The sequence below is a fragment of the Giraffa tippelskirchi genome, chromosome X (assembly GCF_054371585.1).
Source record: "Giraffa tippelskirchi isolate mGirTip1 chromosome X, T2T-mGirTip1v1.2.pri, whole genome shotgun sequence".
Classification (NCBI taxonomy): Eukaryota; Metazoa; Chordata; class Mammalia; order Artiodactyla; family Giraffidae; genus Giraffa; species Giraffa tippelskirchi.
Window position 1 is genome coordinate 18,145,987 of NC_137289.1, and position 18,106 is coordinate 18,164,092.

Genomic DNA, 18,106 nt, shown 5'->3' on the forward strand with positions numbered 1-18,106 from the left:
GCGTACGCATGTCGGGGGAGAGCCCAGAAAGCTGAATTTTTAACAGGTCCTAAAGAAATTCTTCCTAAAAAGAGGTTTGAGAAGCATTGATCCAGTCATAACAGATTTCAGGAAGTCCCCAGCCGCTCCAGTTACTCTAGGGCTGATGGGAGAGAAGACATCGCTAGGATCTAGAAAAGCGGCATGCCCCACCCAACCCCCGGGAATTTACAGGCGTTTAAGACCGGAAGTGGGATCGCTTCCAAAGCGGCCTCAGGACCGAGGGAGGCCAAGGAAAATCCCAGCCTCTCCCGCGTCAGCATCCTTAGGGACAGATCGCTGGGCGAGTGGCGTGGAGCCTGCCGGGAGTTGTAGTCCGCGGCGCGGCCGCGCGCCTGCGCCATGGGCAGCTGCACCGGATGAGCCTGGGAGAGCCGCGGGCGCTGAGGCGGTGAGTCCCGGAGCGGCCAGAGGGCGTGGCCGTCCCTGGGGCGCGGGCGTGGGGAGCCGGGCTCCCATCTAGCTCAGGCTGAGTTAACCCGCCGCCTCCAGTCCCGATCCGGCGGCAGGCGCGGGAAGGAGAGACAGGCGGAGGGCCCATGTCCGGCCCGGGTCCCCGCTGCCGTCCCCTGCGACCCGCCGGGCCTTCCCGGGCTTCTCCTGGGCGGGGAGCGCGCTGGGGCCGCGCCGCACCGCACCGCGGGTACCCGATTTTCAACCCGCTTTTTGGCTTGTCCCCCGATCCTTTTCCCGAGTGCCCTCTCTTTACACCCTTCTTCATCCACGGGCCCTGTGGGCCCGGGTTCACTCAGGAGGGTTTGGGGAGGAGCCATCCGCCCCGGGATGGAGTGAAGTTTTTCTCCGGAGGGGCCCACGCGGGGGAAACCCGGAGGGTCAGTTCCCTGGTCGACGTGGTGTAAGGTTTGGGACCGTCGGGGGAGGGCTGCCCAGCTGCGAGGCTGGGGCACGTTCAAGGCACGTCCCTGGATGCCCCCCAGAGACATTTAGGTGCCTTGGCAGGGTGGAAGTTAAATAGAAGCTTCCTAGGAAATGACCTTTCCTGAGCGCTTCCTCTGTTCCAAGCATGCTGCTGTTCCCTGCAGTGGGCTCTGCCGAGGAAACTTCTAGGAAAGGGATGCTGTGATTATCTCATGTTGACGACAGAAGCCCTGGGTGTCAGCATCACACGACTAGCAGGTTATCACTAGATGAGTCTGATGCCAAAACCCAGACTACCATCAAGATAAAGGTGAGATGGAGGACTGTGTCCGTTTGGGATGATTGGCTGGAATCATGAGTATTTTTTCCTTGTCCCACTCCAAGAAGGAGGACAGGTACATGAGGTGTCCCCGAAAATACGGGCAGAGAAGAGCCACAGTGCCCGGGTGGGTACTAAGGTTGACATCTGTGGAGACATGTATGTGAGGGCCACTGTGACCTCAGAGATCGCACTGAGAATATTTGGATGTTTTTAGACTTTAGCACTGCAGTAGTAGGTCGATTCCAAACTCCTCTCCACTCCCCTCTGGCATTTACCTTGTGACTTGGAACAAGTTATTCCGTCCTCCTCATCCTTACCTCAGTCTCTCACCTGTGTTCAGGACACAGTACTAGAGCCCACTTCCTGATGTTGGGTAAGGGCTAAATGAACCAATATATGTGGGAGGCGTAGAACAGTACCTGGCACAAGGCGTGACAAATGTGAGAAATGTCCTTGGTTATTAACGCAGACCTGATTCCTGCTGGCCTGCCCTGTTGCCATGTATTTTTCTCATGAGAAAGTCACTTAGAATGCTGTTTCAGGATGAGGGTCATGGTGATGTTGGCTGAGCTACAGGTGACCCCTAGCGGGGAGGAATAAGGGATTGGTGGTTTACTGTCTTTGCAAGCATGACTCTAGCTAAGATCCCCATGGTTGAAGATGACTAAGGGCTCCTCAAAGGTAGATGGACTTTTAGGGTTCTTCACCATTGTAAACATTGCTTGCCATTTCTTCTGTGGCCTAGCTGTATTCAAAACCACAAGACAGTGGGAATTAGGTTGGAAGTGGGTTCAGAAGCCACTAAAACTGTAGGGGTTCGTTTAAGGGAAGGGTTTCTTTGCTTTAGGTCCATGGAATTCTAGAGCAGAGCTGTCCAATAGAACTTTCTGAAGAGATGTCTCTCCTTTTTTAAAAAAAATTTATTGGGGTATAGTTGATTTTCAGTGTTGTGTTAGTTTCAGGTGTACAGCAAAATGAATCAGTTATACATATATTCACTTCTTCTTAAGATTCTTTCCCCATATAGGCCATTACAGAGTATTGGGTAGAGTTCCCTGTACAGTAGGTCCTTATCTGTTCTGTATATAGTAGTGTGTATGTGTCAATCCCAATCTTCCAATTTATCCCTCTCCCCTCTTACCCCCACTCCAGTACTCTTGCCTGGAAAATCCCATGGATGGAGGAGCCTGGTAGGCTACAGTCCATGGGGTCGCTAAGAGTCGGACACGACTGAGCGACTTCACTTTCACTTTTCCCTTTCATGCACTGGAGAAGGAAATGGCAACCCACTCCAGTATTCTTGCCTGGAGAATCCCAGGGACGGTGGAGCCTGGTGGGCTGCCGTCTATGGGGTCGCACAGAGTCGGACACGACTGAAGCGATTTAGCAGCAGTAGCAGCCTCTTACCCCCTCGTAACCATAAGTTTACTTTCTACATCTGTAACTTTTTGTTTTGTTGATAAGTCATTTGTATCATTTTTTAAGATTCCGCACATTTGATATCATATATTTGTCTTTCTGTGTCTGACTTACTTCACTCAGTATGACAATCTGCAGATCCATCCATATTGCTGCAAATGGCATTATTTTGTCCTTTTTATGGCTAAGTAATATTCCATTGTATATATGTACCACACAGAGATGTCACTTGAGCACTTGAAATGTGGCTAGTATGAATGAGAAATTGAATTTTTAGTTTAATTAATTTAAACATCCATGTAGGCCTGCCTTTTTCTATTGAAAGTGAAAGTGTGAAAGTCACTCAGTTGTTTCTGTTTGCAACCCCATGGATTATACAGTCCATGGAATTCTCCAGGCAAGAATACTGGAGTGGGTAACCTTTCCCTTTTCCAGGGGATCTTCCCAACCCAGGGATTGAACCCAGGTCTCCCACATTGCAGGCAGATTCTTTATCAGCTGAGCCACAAGGGAAGCCCAAGAATACTGGAGTGGGTAGCCTGTCCCTTCTCCATTGGATCTTCCTGACACAGGAATTGAACCAGGGTCTCCTGCATTGCAGGCGGATTCTTTACCAACTGAGCTATCAGGGAAGCCCACTTTTTCTGTTGAGGTCTGGTTAATTTACAATGTTGTGTTATAGGATATTACAAGATATTGAGTATAATCCCCTGTGCTATACAGTAAGTCCTTGTTGTTTACCTATTTTATATATAGTAATGTGTATATGTTAATCCCAAACTCCTAATTTATCTCTCCCCCCAACTCACATGGGGCTATTGAATACCAGATTGGAGAGTACATTTCTAGAGAATCCATAGATGATCTTGAAGATTTTGTAGCCTTATTGAAATTAAATGCAGAATTTCATGTGATGTGTATTTTTCTAGAAGAGAGTTCATGGTGCCCGAAAAGATTGATTTGCTTCCTTAGGGCTTTGGAGAAAAGTAAGCAAGTTAAGGGAGGTAAATCTGCCCTCTGGTAACCACTACTGTTTCTCTTTTCTCATTTTGTCCTGACCTCAGCGTATACATAGGTGGCTCCACCCGGAGGATAACAGAAGTAAAGAAATTTGAATCTGCCACTTCAAGTTCCATATAAATTGCACATTGCTGGAAGAGGGCGATGGCTGTGGCCCTGGGTTGTGCAATCCAGGCCTCCTTGAATCAGGGCTCGGTGTTTCAAGAGTATGATACTGACTGTGAGGTCTTCCGCCAGCGCTTCCGGCAGTTCCAGTACAAAGAAGCAGCTGGGCCTCATGAAGCTTTCAACAAACTCTGGGAGCTCTGCTGTCAATGGCTGAAGCCAAAGATGCGTTCTAAGGAGCAAATCTTGGAGCTGCTGGTGTTGGAGCAATTCCTAACGATTCTCCCCACAGAGATAGAGACTTGGGTGAGGGAACATTGCCCAGAGAACAGAGAAAGAGTTGTGTCACTGATAGAAGACTTACAGAGAGAACTTGAGATACCAGAGCAGCAGGTGAGAAAAGAGGTTGGGATCTTGGTAATTAGACCCAAAGAAGTAGCAAGGCTGCTGGGACTGGATCAGACCTTCTGACTGGTACCACAGGATTTCCCTGCTGGAGCTTTCCAATTTTTCCTTCTGCTGGAATCAGCATAGGTTCCAGACAGTCTCAACTATTAAACCCAATTCCACTTCTATAACAAATATTTGGTAATGTCCCCTTTACTATCCTAAAATGAAATTTATGAATAATATAAATTACATATACAAAATTAGGAAAAAAAATCAATATAATAAGTGCCCTGTGAGCCAAATATTACACAAAGCCTATTTTTATACAACCCACAAAATAGTCATGGTTATTACCTTTTTGAAGGATGGTTAAAAAAAGAAGAGACAACAGACCAGTACTCCAGTACTACACACAAAGCCTAAAATATTTACTGTCTGTCTCTTTTCCAAGAAAATATTGCCAACCCTGAGTTGAGTAGAGTCTAGGAGTATAAAAGAAAAGGAATGTGATTTCTTATGAACTAATAAGCATTTCATTGTGCATGTATTTGGGCTTGACTGCACCAAAACTTTAAGTGCTATAACATACACAGCACATTCTGAAAACTTAATATGAAACAAGAGTAGGTGTAATATCTCACTAACAATTTTTTATATTGATTACATTCTGAAATTATGATATTTTAGATATATTGGGTTACATACTGTATGTTGTTAAGATTAACTTTATTTCCTTTTTTGTTTCATGTGGCCTCTGGTAAATTTAAAAGGACATGGGTAGCTTGCATTATATTGCTACTGGGCAGGGCTGGTCTGGACTTTTAGTGATGGTTCTGGCATTTCCTCCAGCTCGATAGGCAGGAAATGCTCTTGGAAGAACTGGCGCCAGTGGGAATGGCACACATACCACCAAACATCCACCTGGAGTCACCCCCACTCCAAGTAATGGGACCTGCCCCAGAAGTCCCAGTGGCGGAGGCATGGATCCCACAAGCCGGGCCACAGGAGCTGAGCTTCAGTGCTGCTGGGGAAGGCCAGCCCTTTCTTGACCCTGGTAAGGCAAGGGTTTGATTTCCTTTCTTTGGTTTCTGTTTTGAGAGCTCAAGAGCTCTCTAGGGTTGGGGAATGCCTGATGGAAATGGGCCACTCTGATCAAGAGTAGAAGGAGGAAATATCTCTCTGGGAATAGCTGGTCACAAAGCACCTTAGATCGAGTGGGATTGAAAATCCCTTAAGCTAATGACCCTGCTCAGGAAGCCTATTTTTCTCTTTTCAATTTTTTTTATCATGATAAAATACCCACAACCTAAGATTTGCAACCTCAGCCATTTTTATGTGTACAGGTCAGAGGTATTAAATACATTTGTAATTTCGTGGAGCCATTCCCAACATCCATCTCCATAACTGTTTTCATCTTGTAAAACTGAAACTCTATACCCATTTACACAACTTCTCATTTCTACATTCCACACCCTGCCCCCCACCCCATCACCAGCTCCTGGGTACCACCATTCAACTTTCTGTTTTAATGAATTTGACTACTCTGTATACCTCATGTAAAATAATGCAGTGTTTGTCTTTTTGTGACTGGCTTATTTCACTTAGCACAATGTCCTCAGGGTTCATTCATGCTGTAGCATATGTCAGAATTTCCATCCCTTTAAAGGCTGAATAATAATCCTTTGTATGTATATATCACATTTAGCTTATCCATTTTCCATAAATGTATAGTTGGGTTGCTTCTATATCTTCAGTTCAGTTGAGTTGCTCAGTTGTGTCCGACTCTTCACGACCTCATGGACTGCAGCACACCAGGCTTCCTGTCCTTCACCATCTTTCGGAACTTGCTCAAACTCATGTCCATTGAGTCAGTGATGCCATCCAACCATCTCATTCTCTGTTGCTCCCTTCTCCTCCTGCCTTCAGTCTTTTCTGGTATCAGGGTTTTTCTAATGAGTCGGCTCTTCGCATCAGGTGGCCAAAATATTGGAGCTTCAGCTTCAGCATCAGTCCTTCCAATGAATATTCAGGACTGATTTCCTTTAGGATTGACTGGTTTGATCTCTTTGCAGTCCAAGGGACTCTCAAGAGTCTTCTCCAACACCACAGTTCAAAAGCATCAGTTCTTTGGTGCTCAGCTTTCTTTATGGTCCAGCTCTCACATCCATACATGACCCCTGAAAAAACCATAGCTCTGACTATCTGGGCCTTTGTTAGAAAAGTAATGTCTGCTTTTTAAGATGCTGTCTAGGTTTGTCATAGCTTTTCTTCCAAGGAGCACGTGTCTTTTAATTTTATGGCTGCAGTCACTAGAGGATGGGAACTCAGGTCAGAAGGGTGGGAGACGGATCAAGGGGAATGGTTACTGGCCTCCACTGACAAGGGCTTTGAGCATAGGTTGGAGAATACAAACTGGTGATAGTGTCAGAAGCAGGGCTCTGAGAGTCCAGGAAGTGGAGACTGAGTGCACCAGAGGCATAAGGATCTGCATGTTATGCAGGATAATGGAGGTGGGTAGGGGTGGAGTTCGTGTATAATTAAAAATTGCATGAAGCTAACATTCAGGAAAATGCTCAAGTTTGAGCACACATTTCCTGTCTGCATCCAGGGTATGGTGTAAGGTGTAAAGTTAGGTTATTGAGATTTTTCTTCCTTTTTAATATAGGCATTCATAGCTATAAATTTCCCTCTAACTAAGCACTGGTTTTACCTCCCAAAGTTTTCATTTCATTTTCATTTACCCCAGAATATTTCTAGTTTCCCTTTTGATTTCTTCTTTGACTGATGGGTTACTTAGGAATGTGTTGTTCAATTTCTTTATATTTGTGATGTTCCCAATTTTCTCTCTGTTACTTATTTATAATGTCATTTTTGTGGGGGAATGTACTTTGTAATTGTGATCCTTTAACATTTTTGAACATTTGTTTTATGGTATAGCATCTCGACTGTCCTGTAGAATTTTCTCTGCACCTAAGAAGCATGTACATTCTGCTGTTGTTCACTGTGGCGTGTTGTCTGTAAATGTCTGTGATGTTTAGTTGGTTTATGGTATTTTTAAGTCTTCTATTGTTGATATTCTGCCTAAGTTTTCTATCTAGTAGTGCAAAGAGGTATTGAAGTCTATACAACTATTGTTATCAATTGTCTATTTCTTTTTACATTTTTTCCTTCATATATTTTGTTACTGTGTTATTAAGTGCACATATGGTTATGATTGTTACATCTTCCTGGTGGATTGATCTTTTTATCATTATGAAGTGATTCTCTTGTTCTACTATCTATTTTGTCTGATATTAATATAGTCATTCTGGCTGTCTTATGGTTGTTTGCTGCTTGCATGACATATCTTCTTCTGTTCCTTTACATTCAATCTGTTTGTATCTTTGAATCTGAAGTGTGTTTCCTTGGACAGCATATAGTTGGATTTTTAAAAATCCAGTCTGACGATCTCTGCCTTTTGATTGAGTTGCTTAATTCATACCATTTAGTCTTATCTTTGATATGGTTAGATTTGTATCTGCTATTTTAGTTTTCACTTTTGGATATGTGTCATATCTTTTTTGTCCCTCTATCTGTCATTTACTGCTTTCTTTGACAGCAAGTAAATATTTTAAATGTAACATTTTACTGACTTTAATGAATTTTTACAATTTTTAAAGTTATTTCCTTAGTGATTACTCTAGAGTTAACATGTACATCTTGACTTATAATAGCTTCAGATTTATACTGACTTAATGTCAGTGAGATGTAGAAATATTTCTCATATGTAACTCTATTCCATTTTCCCCCTTTTGGGGGTATTAAAAATAGATGTTTCTTAATTTTCTAGACTTTAAATGTTTCTTGTATTATTTTTAATAATTTTCACCAGTTAAACTGGGAAATAGGTCTATAGAGCTCCTCATGGTATCATACTAGAAGTCTGTCTCCCTTCCTGCATTTAGGTTATACATCAGTATTTCACACGTAGGCCTTTGCTACTCTCTCTGCTTATTTAACGGAGAAGGCAATGGCAACCCCCTCCAGTACTCTTGCCTGGAAAATCCCATGGACAGAGGTGCCTGGTAGGCTGTAGTCCATGGGGTCGCTAAGAGTCGGACATGACCGAGGGGCTTCACATTCACTTTTCACTTTCATGCATTGGAGAAGGAAATGGCAACCCACTCCAGTGTTCTTGTCTGGAGAATCCCAGGGACGGAACAGCCTGGTGGGCTGCCACCTCTGGGGTCGCACAGAGTTGGACACGACTGAAGCGACTTAGCAGCAGCAGCAGCAGCTGCTTATTTCAAGTTTCAGTTTGCTTCCATTTTTAATACATAATAGCAGCTTTTCTTTGACCTGTGACCTCCAGTTTATTTGACTTTGGTCTCATTGCCCTCTCATCCTATTCTTAGCTTTGAAACCCATACAGAAACAATATAGTGAATTTAAACAGAATTTTATATGAAGCACATTTTTGTTTCTTAATCTTAAAAGATCTTTTTTTCCATGAAAATATAAAATATTTTAGTCCACTTCATATGTTTTGATATAATGGTTAAAATTAATCAAATTAACCTGCTAATACTATTTTAATGGTGCTAATATTTAAACATCATGCTGCATTTCTATCTCAAATGAGCTACTTCCAACCCACACTTGATGATGGACCAGTTAACTTGGGCAGAGCAGAGAAAGCAACGAAGGGGTGTGGAGAGAGGCTGTGAGCCAGAGAGGCTCTCAATAAGGAGAGGGTAATAGGACACAGCGGGGGTGGGGGGGCACTGAATGGAGAAATTTCTTTGGTTGCCCTTAGCCGAACAGTGAGAAACACTCTTTAATGGTTACTTGGGATAATTTCAGGAGAATCAGTCCACTTCCAGATTTCAGCTGAAGCAAACATAAACTGCTTTTCTGGTTGTCAGCCCAGTCAGTTTCCATTATAACTTGGAAATCTCAATTGAAATTATTCTAATAAGCAGTTGCATAACTTCTGGCTTTACCTCTCTCTTCACGTAGTACTCAATATCAGCATTTCTCAGTTTTAATGCCAACTTTATGAAGATTTATTTCATATTTTGGCTCTAACCTAGGGTCTTCTCTGGTGGCTCAGTTGGTAAAGAGTCTGCCCTCAGTGCAGGAGACCTAGGTTCAATCCCTGGGTGGGGAAGATCCCCTGGAGAAGGAAATGGCAACCCACTCAAGTATTCTTGCCTAGAGAAGTCCATGGACAGAAGAGCCTGGTGGGCTACAGTCCATGGAGTCACAAAGAGTCAGACATGACTGAGTGACTAACACTTTCACTTCACTTTCTTGGCTCTAACCTAAATAAATCTATTATCAAAATAGATAAAGTAGCAATTTAGTGTATTGATGTCAGCACAGAATTGATTCACTCCCCTTCCATAGGTTAGAGGAAGATTGCCTTAAGTTGAACACAAAAGGTTGTTCTCTCATTTTTTGTTTTTATCTTTTAAAAAAAAGACCCTTGCAAGAGATTCCAGGTGATATAATAGTAATTGAGGAGGAAGTGAATATTGAGCAGCCACATGTCCAAGGTATCAGGCTGAACTCTGTAAAAACCTTTGATGACCCAAACTATTATGCTTCTCATCTTTCTTCTGGCAAGGATACCCAATACCAAAACTTGACGTGAGCTTTCCATTGGAGCATAGAGAAGAGGCATGGGTGAAGGAACTGCAAGATTCCAAAGAAATTAAGCAATTACTCGATTCTAAGTTAGGTAAGTAATTGTTCATTGATACGACACAAGAAAGAAAAAATCAACCTTGATCAGGGTAAAGAGTTTTGGATTCTACTAAGGAACGTCTCTATTTCTATGAATGGTTTAATATAAACTCTTCATTTTCCCTCATGTTCATTTCCATGTGGGACATGGTGAGATCTGTATTCTGTTTCTTCTCTCAGGTTTTGAGATTGGAATAGAAAATGAAGAAGATACTTCAGAAAAACAGAAAAAACTGGAGAATATGTATCCATTTATTGTTACTTTAGAGGGGAATGCTCTTCATGGCCCCATTTTGCAAAAAGACTATGTACAGCTAGAAAATCAATGGGAAACCCCTCCAGAGGATTTACAGAGAGATTTAACAAAACTTGTAGAGCATCAGAACCCCTCAGCAAGAGAGAAACCTGAGAGCTCCAACTTGGAAGAACCTCTCAACCCAAGACCCCATAAGAAGAAGAGTCCGGGAGACAAACCTCACCGATGTTCTCAGTGTGGGAAATGTTTTGCTCGAAAGTCACAACTTACAGGGCACCAGAGAATTCATTCAGGAGAGGAACCTCATAAGTGCCCTGAATGTGGAAAGAGATTCCTCCGTAGTTCAGACCTTTACAGACACCAACGACTTCACACAGGGGAGAGACCCTATGAATGCACTGTGTGTAAAAAGCGATTCACTCGGCGGTCACACCTTATAGGGCACCAGAGAACCCATTCTGAAGAAGAAACATATAAATGTCTTGAGTGTGGAAAAAGCTTTTGTCATGGATCAAGTCTTAAAAGACATCTGAAAACTCATTCGGGTGAGAAACCTCATAGATGTCATAATTGTGGGAAGAGTTTTAGTAGGCTGACAGCTCTTACTTTGCACCAGAGAACACACACTGAAGAGAGACCTTTTAAATGTAATTATTGTGGGAAAAGCTTTAGACAGAGACCAAGCCTTGTTATTCATTTAAGAATTCATACAGGGGAGAAGCCATACAAGTGTAGTCATTGTTCTAAAAGCTTCAGACAGAGAGCAGGCCTTATTATGCACCAAGTCACTCACTTTAGAGGACTTCTTTAAGGATTGTTAAAGGAAACAAATCCTACAGAGATTGATAACTAACCCCAAAACAAAATCTTAAACATGCAGCAGCCTGTTTGTCTTGGAAGAATTCTTTTGTTTGAGCTTGTAAGAAAAGAAAAGCTTTTTTTTTCTACTTTAAAAACCTATCTTCCAAGTTATATGAATTCTAGAGTATCTACCTACTCTTGCAGTTTTCATAGATTTGATTTATTCTGTCTCTGCAATTCATTTTTTATTACATTGACAATTTTTGTGAACCAAGCTAACCATATCGTAAATGTCAGCATAAAAATAACGGCAATCCTTTTCAGGGTAGGGTCAACATAATGGATAATCATACTTATCTGGCATATCTATTACAGTATTACCATAATTATTCTGCTGTCATTATTAAAGGTGATTATATTAGTTTAAAACTTTATATGTGTCCCAAGTGGCAACAAAGGAGACAGTGTATTTTATGAAATAATAAAAATGTGTTAGGAACACATGGATGAAGAGGATTTCGTTTGCCTGCTATGAACTGGGTTCTTTCCGTTGAAAATTTTGTTTTTGAAGAAATTATCATATTAATCTCTACTTTTGAATTTTGCAAAGTTGACTAATCTGCTTAGTTGGCAGTCTGGGGTGATGCTGCTCAGAGCTGAGTATTGGTTTGATGATTTATTTTGTTCCCAGGATAAGTCAACTCTTTGTGGAAGAACCCATTTGCCAGTTGAAGTCATACAAGTAGACTCTAATTTAATTTACACTGACTGAGGAACCAGTATCCATTGCTTTTCACTCTCCTTTGCTATTCAACTGTGTGTCTCTCAGTGCTTTAAAATTTTACCCATTCTTTAATTCAGTGTCTCCCTAAGTGTGTGTCATAGAACACCTATTCCTATAAGATAGTTTGCAAATAAGTTTGGGAATCCCTTCCTGCTGTTTCTGCTTTGTAGATTCACAGTGCACATCAGCCTATGAGGATTCTGAGAGGTCCTCTCATGAAGGTGGAAAATGTACCTCTTTTGGCTCAGTATTTTGCAATCCTGTTTGACCCCAGAACCCGTTTTCATGTATACCCAGTAATAACCCACAGAGCTTGTATTCTGCAAATATTCTTGGAACACACTGCCTTTAACACATATTTCTATAGCTATCTATATAGCCTGATTGTTCCCAAGCCTAGCTATTTCCAGTTGCTTCAAGGGTGTTCTGAAAAAGTCTTTACACTTATTTTTTTTATGTAACATACACACATCATTTAAGGAGGTGAGGATCAGTAATTCAGATATTTATGTGTTGCTCAGTGATTTGTAACCTCTTTGAATTTTACTTATAATCTCACACACACATTGCTACTTATATAAATGCTCTCATATACTAGTGGTAATGACTCAAGTTCCTATAGCAAAGGAAGAACTCTCTTTGTCAGTTAAAGCTGTTAATACATGAAAATATTCATTCAGCCTAGTTCCTTGTTAAAAAATGCAAGCAATAGGACATTCAAGCATTTTCCTTTGTGAAGATACCAGTCATCCTTTCCTTAAACTAGAATTAGGGAAAGTATATTTTTTTCTATTCCATTAAAGTTCTTGCAACTTATATTTAATATAAGCATTGTGGGGGTATGTACTATGTGCCTAACTAGTCCTGTTCTAGGCTTAATGGAAACTATTAAAAATTAATTCATAAAGAGTTTATAATATCTTTAGTTAAACAAGAGTTGGGAAACAAATGGAGAGCAGTGCAAGAGAGTTTGTAGTTATCAATTCTTACCAAGTACTAGAGCCAGGATGTGTCCTTCATTTTTGTCATCCAGGTCCCAGTATGATGCTGCTATAAGTTTGGGGATAAAATTGAGATCCCAGTAGCAATAAACATGGAACAGGGGAGGAGTCTGAATGTAGAGGTAAATAATACTGAATGTAATGGCTTCTCTTTTCTCTCTTGTGGAATTGCATTCAAACCAGGACAGTGCCTTAGAATGGATGTGCCCAACTGCTCTGTATCTATGCAATATTTTAATAAAGTGAAAACGTATGTGCTCTTCCTGCTTTGATCACATTAACTAATTGTTTGAACTTAGAGATGCTTCCCTGAGCAGTGGCAACAAGCACCACAATGGACTCCTGCCCCGACTTCAGTTGGAATCTTTACTCTCTGCAACCATGGGTTTATGTATGTATCAGTTTTAGCATTTAGTGCAATTAGAGAGTTAGCTAGTAGAGTTAGTTGCAGTCAGAAAAGGAGCTGTATCATTTACATCATAAACACACATGACTGGATTTTATAGGGTAGAGAACATCTATTCTTCATCTCTTTGTCATAGTATCCTGTGTATAATAAGCACTAATAAATATTTGTGGCATTGGATCAAGGATTATGTGAAATAGTTCTTAGAAACATGTCATAGTTAGAACATGGTATGGATGTGCCTAATTATACTTCTGAGCATTTCAAATAGGGCAAAATATAGTACCTGCCTCCTAAGTATTATGAAGGGCAAAACATAGTACCCACCTACTAAGTACTATGAAGATGAAATGAAATATATATTTTGTTCAGGCCCTGCACAGTGTACACTTGCAATAAATATCCAGCATATTGTATCTTAAGTATTTGTTGTTTAATGATAAAAGCATTTTAAGGCTATGAATTTTCCTCTAAATATGGCTTTAGTCACATTCCATACATTTTATATATAATGCTTGTATTAGCCAGGATTCTCCAGAGAAATAGGGAGGATGGATAGATGGAAATGTATACATAAAATTTGTATATACATAATATACATTTTATATATAATTAGATTTATTATAGAAATTCACCCATATAGTTATGAAGATTATGTCCCATAATCTGCTGTCTGCAAGCAGATGAAAAAGGAAAGCTGGTAGTGTAATTCAGTCCAGGTATGAAGATGTAAGAACCGGGGGAGCCAGTGGTTTAACTCTCAGTCCAAAGCCAAAAGCCTGAGAATGGAGATGCAGAGGAGGCGAGGCAAGGGGAGCTGCAGGTGTAGGTCCCTGAGTCTGAAAGCCAGAGAAGCAAGAGCTCCAATGTTCAAGGGCAGGAAAAGATGGACATTCCAGCTGAAGAGGGAATTTGCCCTTCCTCTGCCTTTTTGTTCTATTCAGGCCCTCAACAGATTGGATGATGCCTACACATATCAGTGAAGGTGGAACTCTACTCAGTTCACTGAATGAGTGCAAATCTTTTCTGAAAATACTCACAGACATGCCCAGGAATCATGTTGTACCAGCAATCTGGGCATCCTTTAGCCCAGTCAAATTGCACATAAAATTAACCATCACCATGTTATTATTGATGATTTCAAAGTTATTATCACAGTTTTCATTATAATTTCTCTTCGACCCAAGAAATGTACAACAGTGCCATTTTCCTCTTAATTTTTGGTTTTCCTGCACTGTTATTAGAAAATGAGGTTCACTTTATTTCTACTTTTAAAGTTCATTTAGGTTTTTTTAAAGACACATATTCGATAAAATTTGCAAAGTGTCCTAAGACCCTAGAGAATCCGGATTCTCCTGGTTCTTTTCTAGTCCTCTGTAACAGATATGGAACAGATGAGAAGACAACTCATCTCCTAGTCTTTCCCCAGGATTAATAATCAGTTTACTCAATCCCCTAATTCTGGAATTTTAACTACTGGTATTGAGGTGGGGGTGGTAGATTCTTTTCTTACCAGAGTGATGTGTAAGTTAATCTCTATCTAGCCCTTTCCAGGTTGCATTGTCAGACAGGAATTCTCAGAGGTCTAGCATGGCCTAAGTTCACATTTTTTAAGGATTCACAGGTATTAAAATATTACATATCTTTCCTCTGAGTGAGTGAAATCCATTACAATCCCCAACATGATACAAAAACAATATTTTATCTCCAAGGAGTACCTGGAAACCTGATTCATATATTAGAGAACCACTTTACATTCAAAAGATATATGACTCCTGAGTCACTGAAGAATTCCCCTAGACGTTTATTACAAATAAACAATGTTAATAGTCTGCATGGATTGTATGCAACAATTTACTGCTGCACTGAGAGTTTTCCTTCAACATGATGAGGATGAGTCTGTCCATGGTCTTCTCTCTCTTGCATACTCCTACTGCTATCTTCACCTTTCCATGTGGCCTTCATTTTGAAGTGCTTAGTACTGAAGGGAATGTTAGCAAACTCAGGTTTGGCTGCTCACCACTCAAAAAGTCAATATTCAAGAGACAAGTGTTGGTTGGAAAGGAAAAGTTGCTTTCATCAGGAAACCAGATACCCAGAGCGAGGGTGGATTCATATTCCAAAATCAACTCCAGATTCAGCTTGGACATGAAAATTTTTAAAGGGATAAAGGGGAAACAATCTCGGTTAATCATTAGGGTAGGGGGATCGGATTCTGTCATTTTTCTGTTGTGTGCAGATCTGCTGATTCATGCTCTTCCTTTGAATGCTATCTTGCCCACATCGTCCGCCTGCAAATTTGCGAAGGGGGATACTAGGGGTAGAAAGTCAGTCATTCCTCAACTATTTAATTCTCCATTCTTACTCCTTATAATCTGGGAAAGGACTCACCAAGTTAGGGAAGGCATTGTGTACATTCAGTAGAGCATAAACCAGGAGTTAGGTTAAATGTTACCCAGTAATCTCATTTTTCTAATCAAGTTCTGAGGGGAGACAGAAAAGGAGCAAAAGAGCTGCTTACAAGAAGACTGTGCAGGATGGATAATATTCTGTACTTCATACCACACTTTATAGCCCTTAAACTTCTTGCTTCTTCATACTCCCTTTGAAAATAACATTGTAAATTATCTATGCTTCAACTAAAAAAAAAAAAAAAAGAAGCATGAGGATGACCACTAGAGTAAGCTTACATTTTAGCATATATATGGCCACAAGATGATGATGAATGCTGATAGAAGGCAATTATTCACTTCTCTGACTCCTACATAAAGTGACCCAGAATGGATGCTTCTAGAGAATTCAAAAGCATGAAATAGAGAAACTACACCACCCTTCTTCATGCAACTTCAAGTTTACCCGTCAATTCCAGCTGCATAATAACTATAGAAATTAGACTCTTTGTGTCATGTCTGCAGCATGAGTATGACAACTTCAAGGGAGTGTACTGCAGTGTGAGACGGGATTCCCACTGCAATAAGGTCAAGTTTCAGTGTAAGACAACCAGCATGATGATGCCAGCTGGAAAATGTGTAGGTTCAGTGACCTAAACAACAAGCTAACAAGAAGAGTGATGGCTCCTGGAATACAGTCACTGGTCAATGTAGACAGTAAACATGATGTTGACCACTTGAGTAAGGATAATGTTCAGTGTGAGACAAAAAGCATGCTGATGCCTACTGAAATAAGGTTAAGATTCAATGTGAAATAACCAACATGACAATGAAGACTAGGATAAGGTGAAGGTTTAGTGTAATGTAATAAGCATGAAGATGGCTACTGGAATGATTTCTAGGTTCAGTGTGGGACTATGAACAAGAAGGTGACTGCTGGAGAAGGGTAAGGTTCAGTGTGTGACAAGCAGGAAAATGTCAGCAATAAGCTGTGACTTCAAATATGATCATGAATGCTGGAATAATCAATCCATCTGTAGAGATAGAGACAGAAGTATTAATAGTACTTATAGGATGTTTGAGAAGATTAAGTGAGATAGAAGAAAAAAGCTGAGCACAGATCTTGGTCCTAGTAAGCTTTAAGTCATCATTTTCTTAGGATTATCACCTCCACCCCCACCAATAGCACCATCACAGTGGTTAGTGCCAGCAAACTGGTGCCTCTTTCAAAATGACTGTTGCCGCCTGCATTCCTCTATTGGCTGGGTTTAACAAGAACCCTTCTTTTAGAAAAGTAGACACACAGTTACATTGTTTTCAGTGGCTAATGACTCCCATCTGTGGTCAGAACTTAGGCTCCAGAGAAACAACACAGTCCCTGGGAGGACTGAAGATGGCGTTCAAGTTGGGAAGAAGAGGCATGAAGTTTCCAACAGGGGGTGAGGGTAAGGTAGGGTACATTTTCCCTATCTATAATTGTTTTTTCCAATTAAGGCTTCTCCCTCCACCTGCAATGCAGGAGACCCCAGTTCGATTCCTGGGTTTGGAAGCTCCCCTGGAGAAGGGAAAGGCTACCCACTCCAGTATTCTTGGGCTTCCCTGGTGACTCAGGTGGTAAAGAATCTACTTGTAATGTGGGAGACCTGGGTTCGATCCCTGGGTAGGGAAGATCCCTGGAGATGGGAACAGTATTCTGGCCTGGAGAATTCCATGGACTATTCCGTGGGGTCGCAAAGAGTTGGATATGACTCAGCGACTTTCACTTTCACTTTATGTCGCTCACACATACACAAATCCTCACTTTACAAGGATCCCGAGAGAGGCAGACACTGAACAGTTAACACCAAACAGCCAAAGAGGCAGACACTGAACAGTTAACACCAAACAGCCAACAGTTAAAACAATCAGTTGGGTCTGTTGTGTACACAGTACATTTAGACAAGGAACAAAGCTACTCTCTGAGTGGGAGGCTGCACAGAGTCCTTTGTGCAATATGAATAGTCCTGCTTCTCTCACTACTCCTTTCCCACCGTGCTTCCAGCTGACATGTCTTACCTGTCTCCTTTAGTGAAGCTGTTGCCCAGACGTCAATCACTATTATCAGACGGAGAAGAATACAAGCCAAGTTGGGCTGGAAGGAGACCTCTAGCAGGAGCTCACAGCTCTGCTCTTTGGGAATCTAGCGGTTCCTAGGCTAGTCTGTGCCACTTTATATAACAGTACAGCAGAGACAACTAGATCTTCTTCTTTGTCTAGTCAGGGAGTTAGGAAAACCTAACAAGAAATACACTAAAATGCTAACAGTGGGTGTAATTCTAGGTGGATGGATTTTTTTGGTGATTTGAAATGTCATTATACACTTCCAAAATCTCTAGACCTTTCACATAAGCACATATTTCATCTACAGTTAGACAAGTGGTTTCAAAAAGAATAAAAATTGAACACATCCAGCCTTTTTTGTATGTTCTGCTTTTTCATAGAGTTGAAGTCAATGGCTTTGTGCCAAATTGGCAAAAATCTTCACCCGATCTTCAGCTAATTAATCACTGCCTGGAAAAGAAGTAACT

At 41.2% G+C, this 18,106-nt stretch overlaps 1 protein-coding gene across 3 annotated transcripts; it reads left to right on the top strand.

Annotated features, from left to right (window-relative positions):
* The first annotated feature begins 391 nt into the window (after positions 1 to 391).
* ZNF449 (zinc finger protein 449) lies at positions 392 to 13,003 on the top strand. 3 transcript variants are annotated; one of them, XM_081567430.1, is made up of 6 exons: positions 392 to 682; positions 1,083 to 1,228; positions 3,724 to 4,177; positions 5,024 to 5,228; positions 9,783 to 9,896; positions 10,082 to 13,003. In XM_081567430.1, the coding sequence occupies exons 3-6, from the start codon at positions 3,824 to 3,826 to the stop codon at positions 10,966 to 10,968; spliced, it is 1,560 nt and encodes a 519-aa protein (XP_081423556.1). In that variant the 5' UTR covers positions 392 to 682; positions 1,083 to 1,228; positions 3,724 to 3,823; the 3' UTR covers positions 10,969 to 13,003. The 3 variants fall into 3 exon arrangements, with proteins under 3 accessions (XP_081423556.1, XP_081423555.1, XP_081423554.1); XM_081567429.1 differs by having other exon boundaries at positions 392 to 430; XM_081567428.1 differs by lacking the exon at positions 1,083 to 1,228 and having other exon boundaries at positions 392 to 430.
* Positions 13,004 to 18,106: the final 5,103 nt, after the last annotated feature.

Excerpts from the sequence above, each read along its gene's own strand:
- ZNF449 (XM_081567430.1), top strand. The coding sequence starts at position 3,824 with ATGGCTGTGGCCCTGGGTTGTGCAATCCAGGCCTCCTTGAATCAGGGC. Across the intron at positions 4,178-5,023 it reads TTGAGATACCAGAGCAGCAG|CTCGATAGGCAGGAAATGCT; the intron begins GTGAGAAAAGAG and ends CATTTCCTCCAG. Across the intron at positions 9,897-10,081 it reads ATTACTCGATTCTAAGTTAG|GTTTTGAGATTGGAATAGAA; the intron begins GTAAGTAATTGT and ends TTCTTCTCTCAG.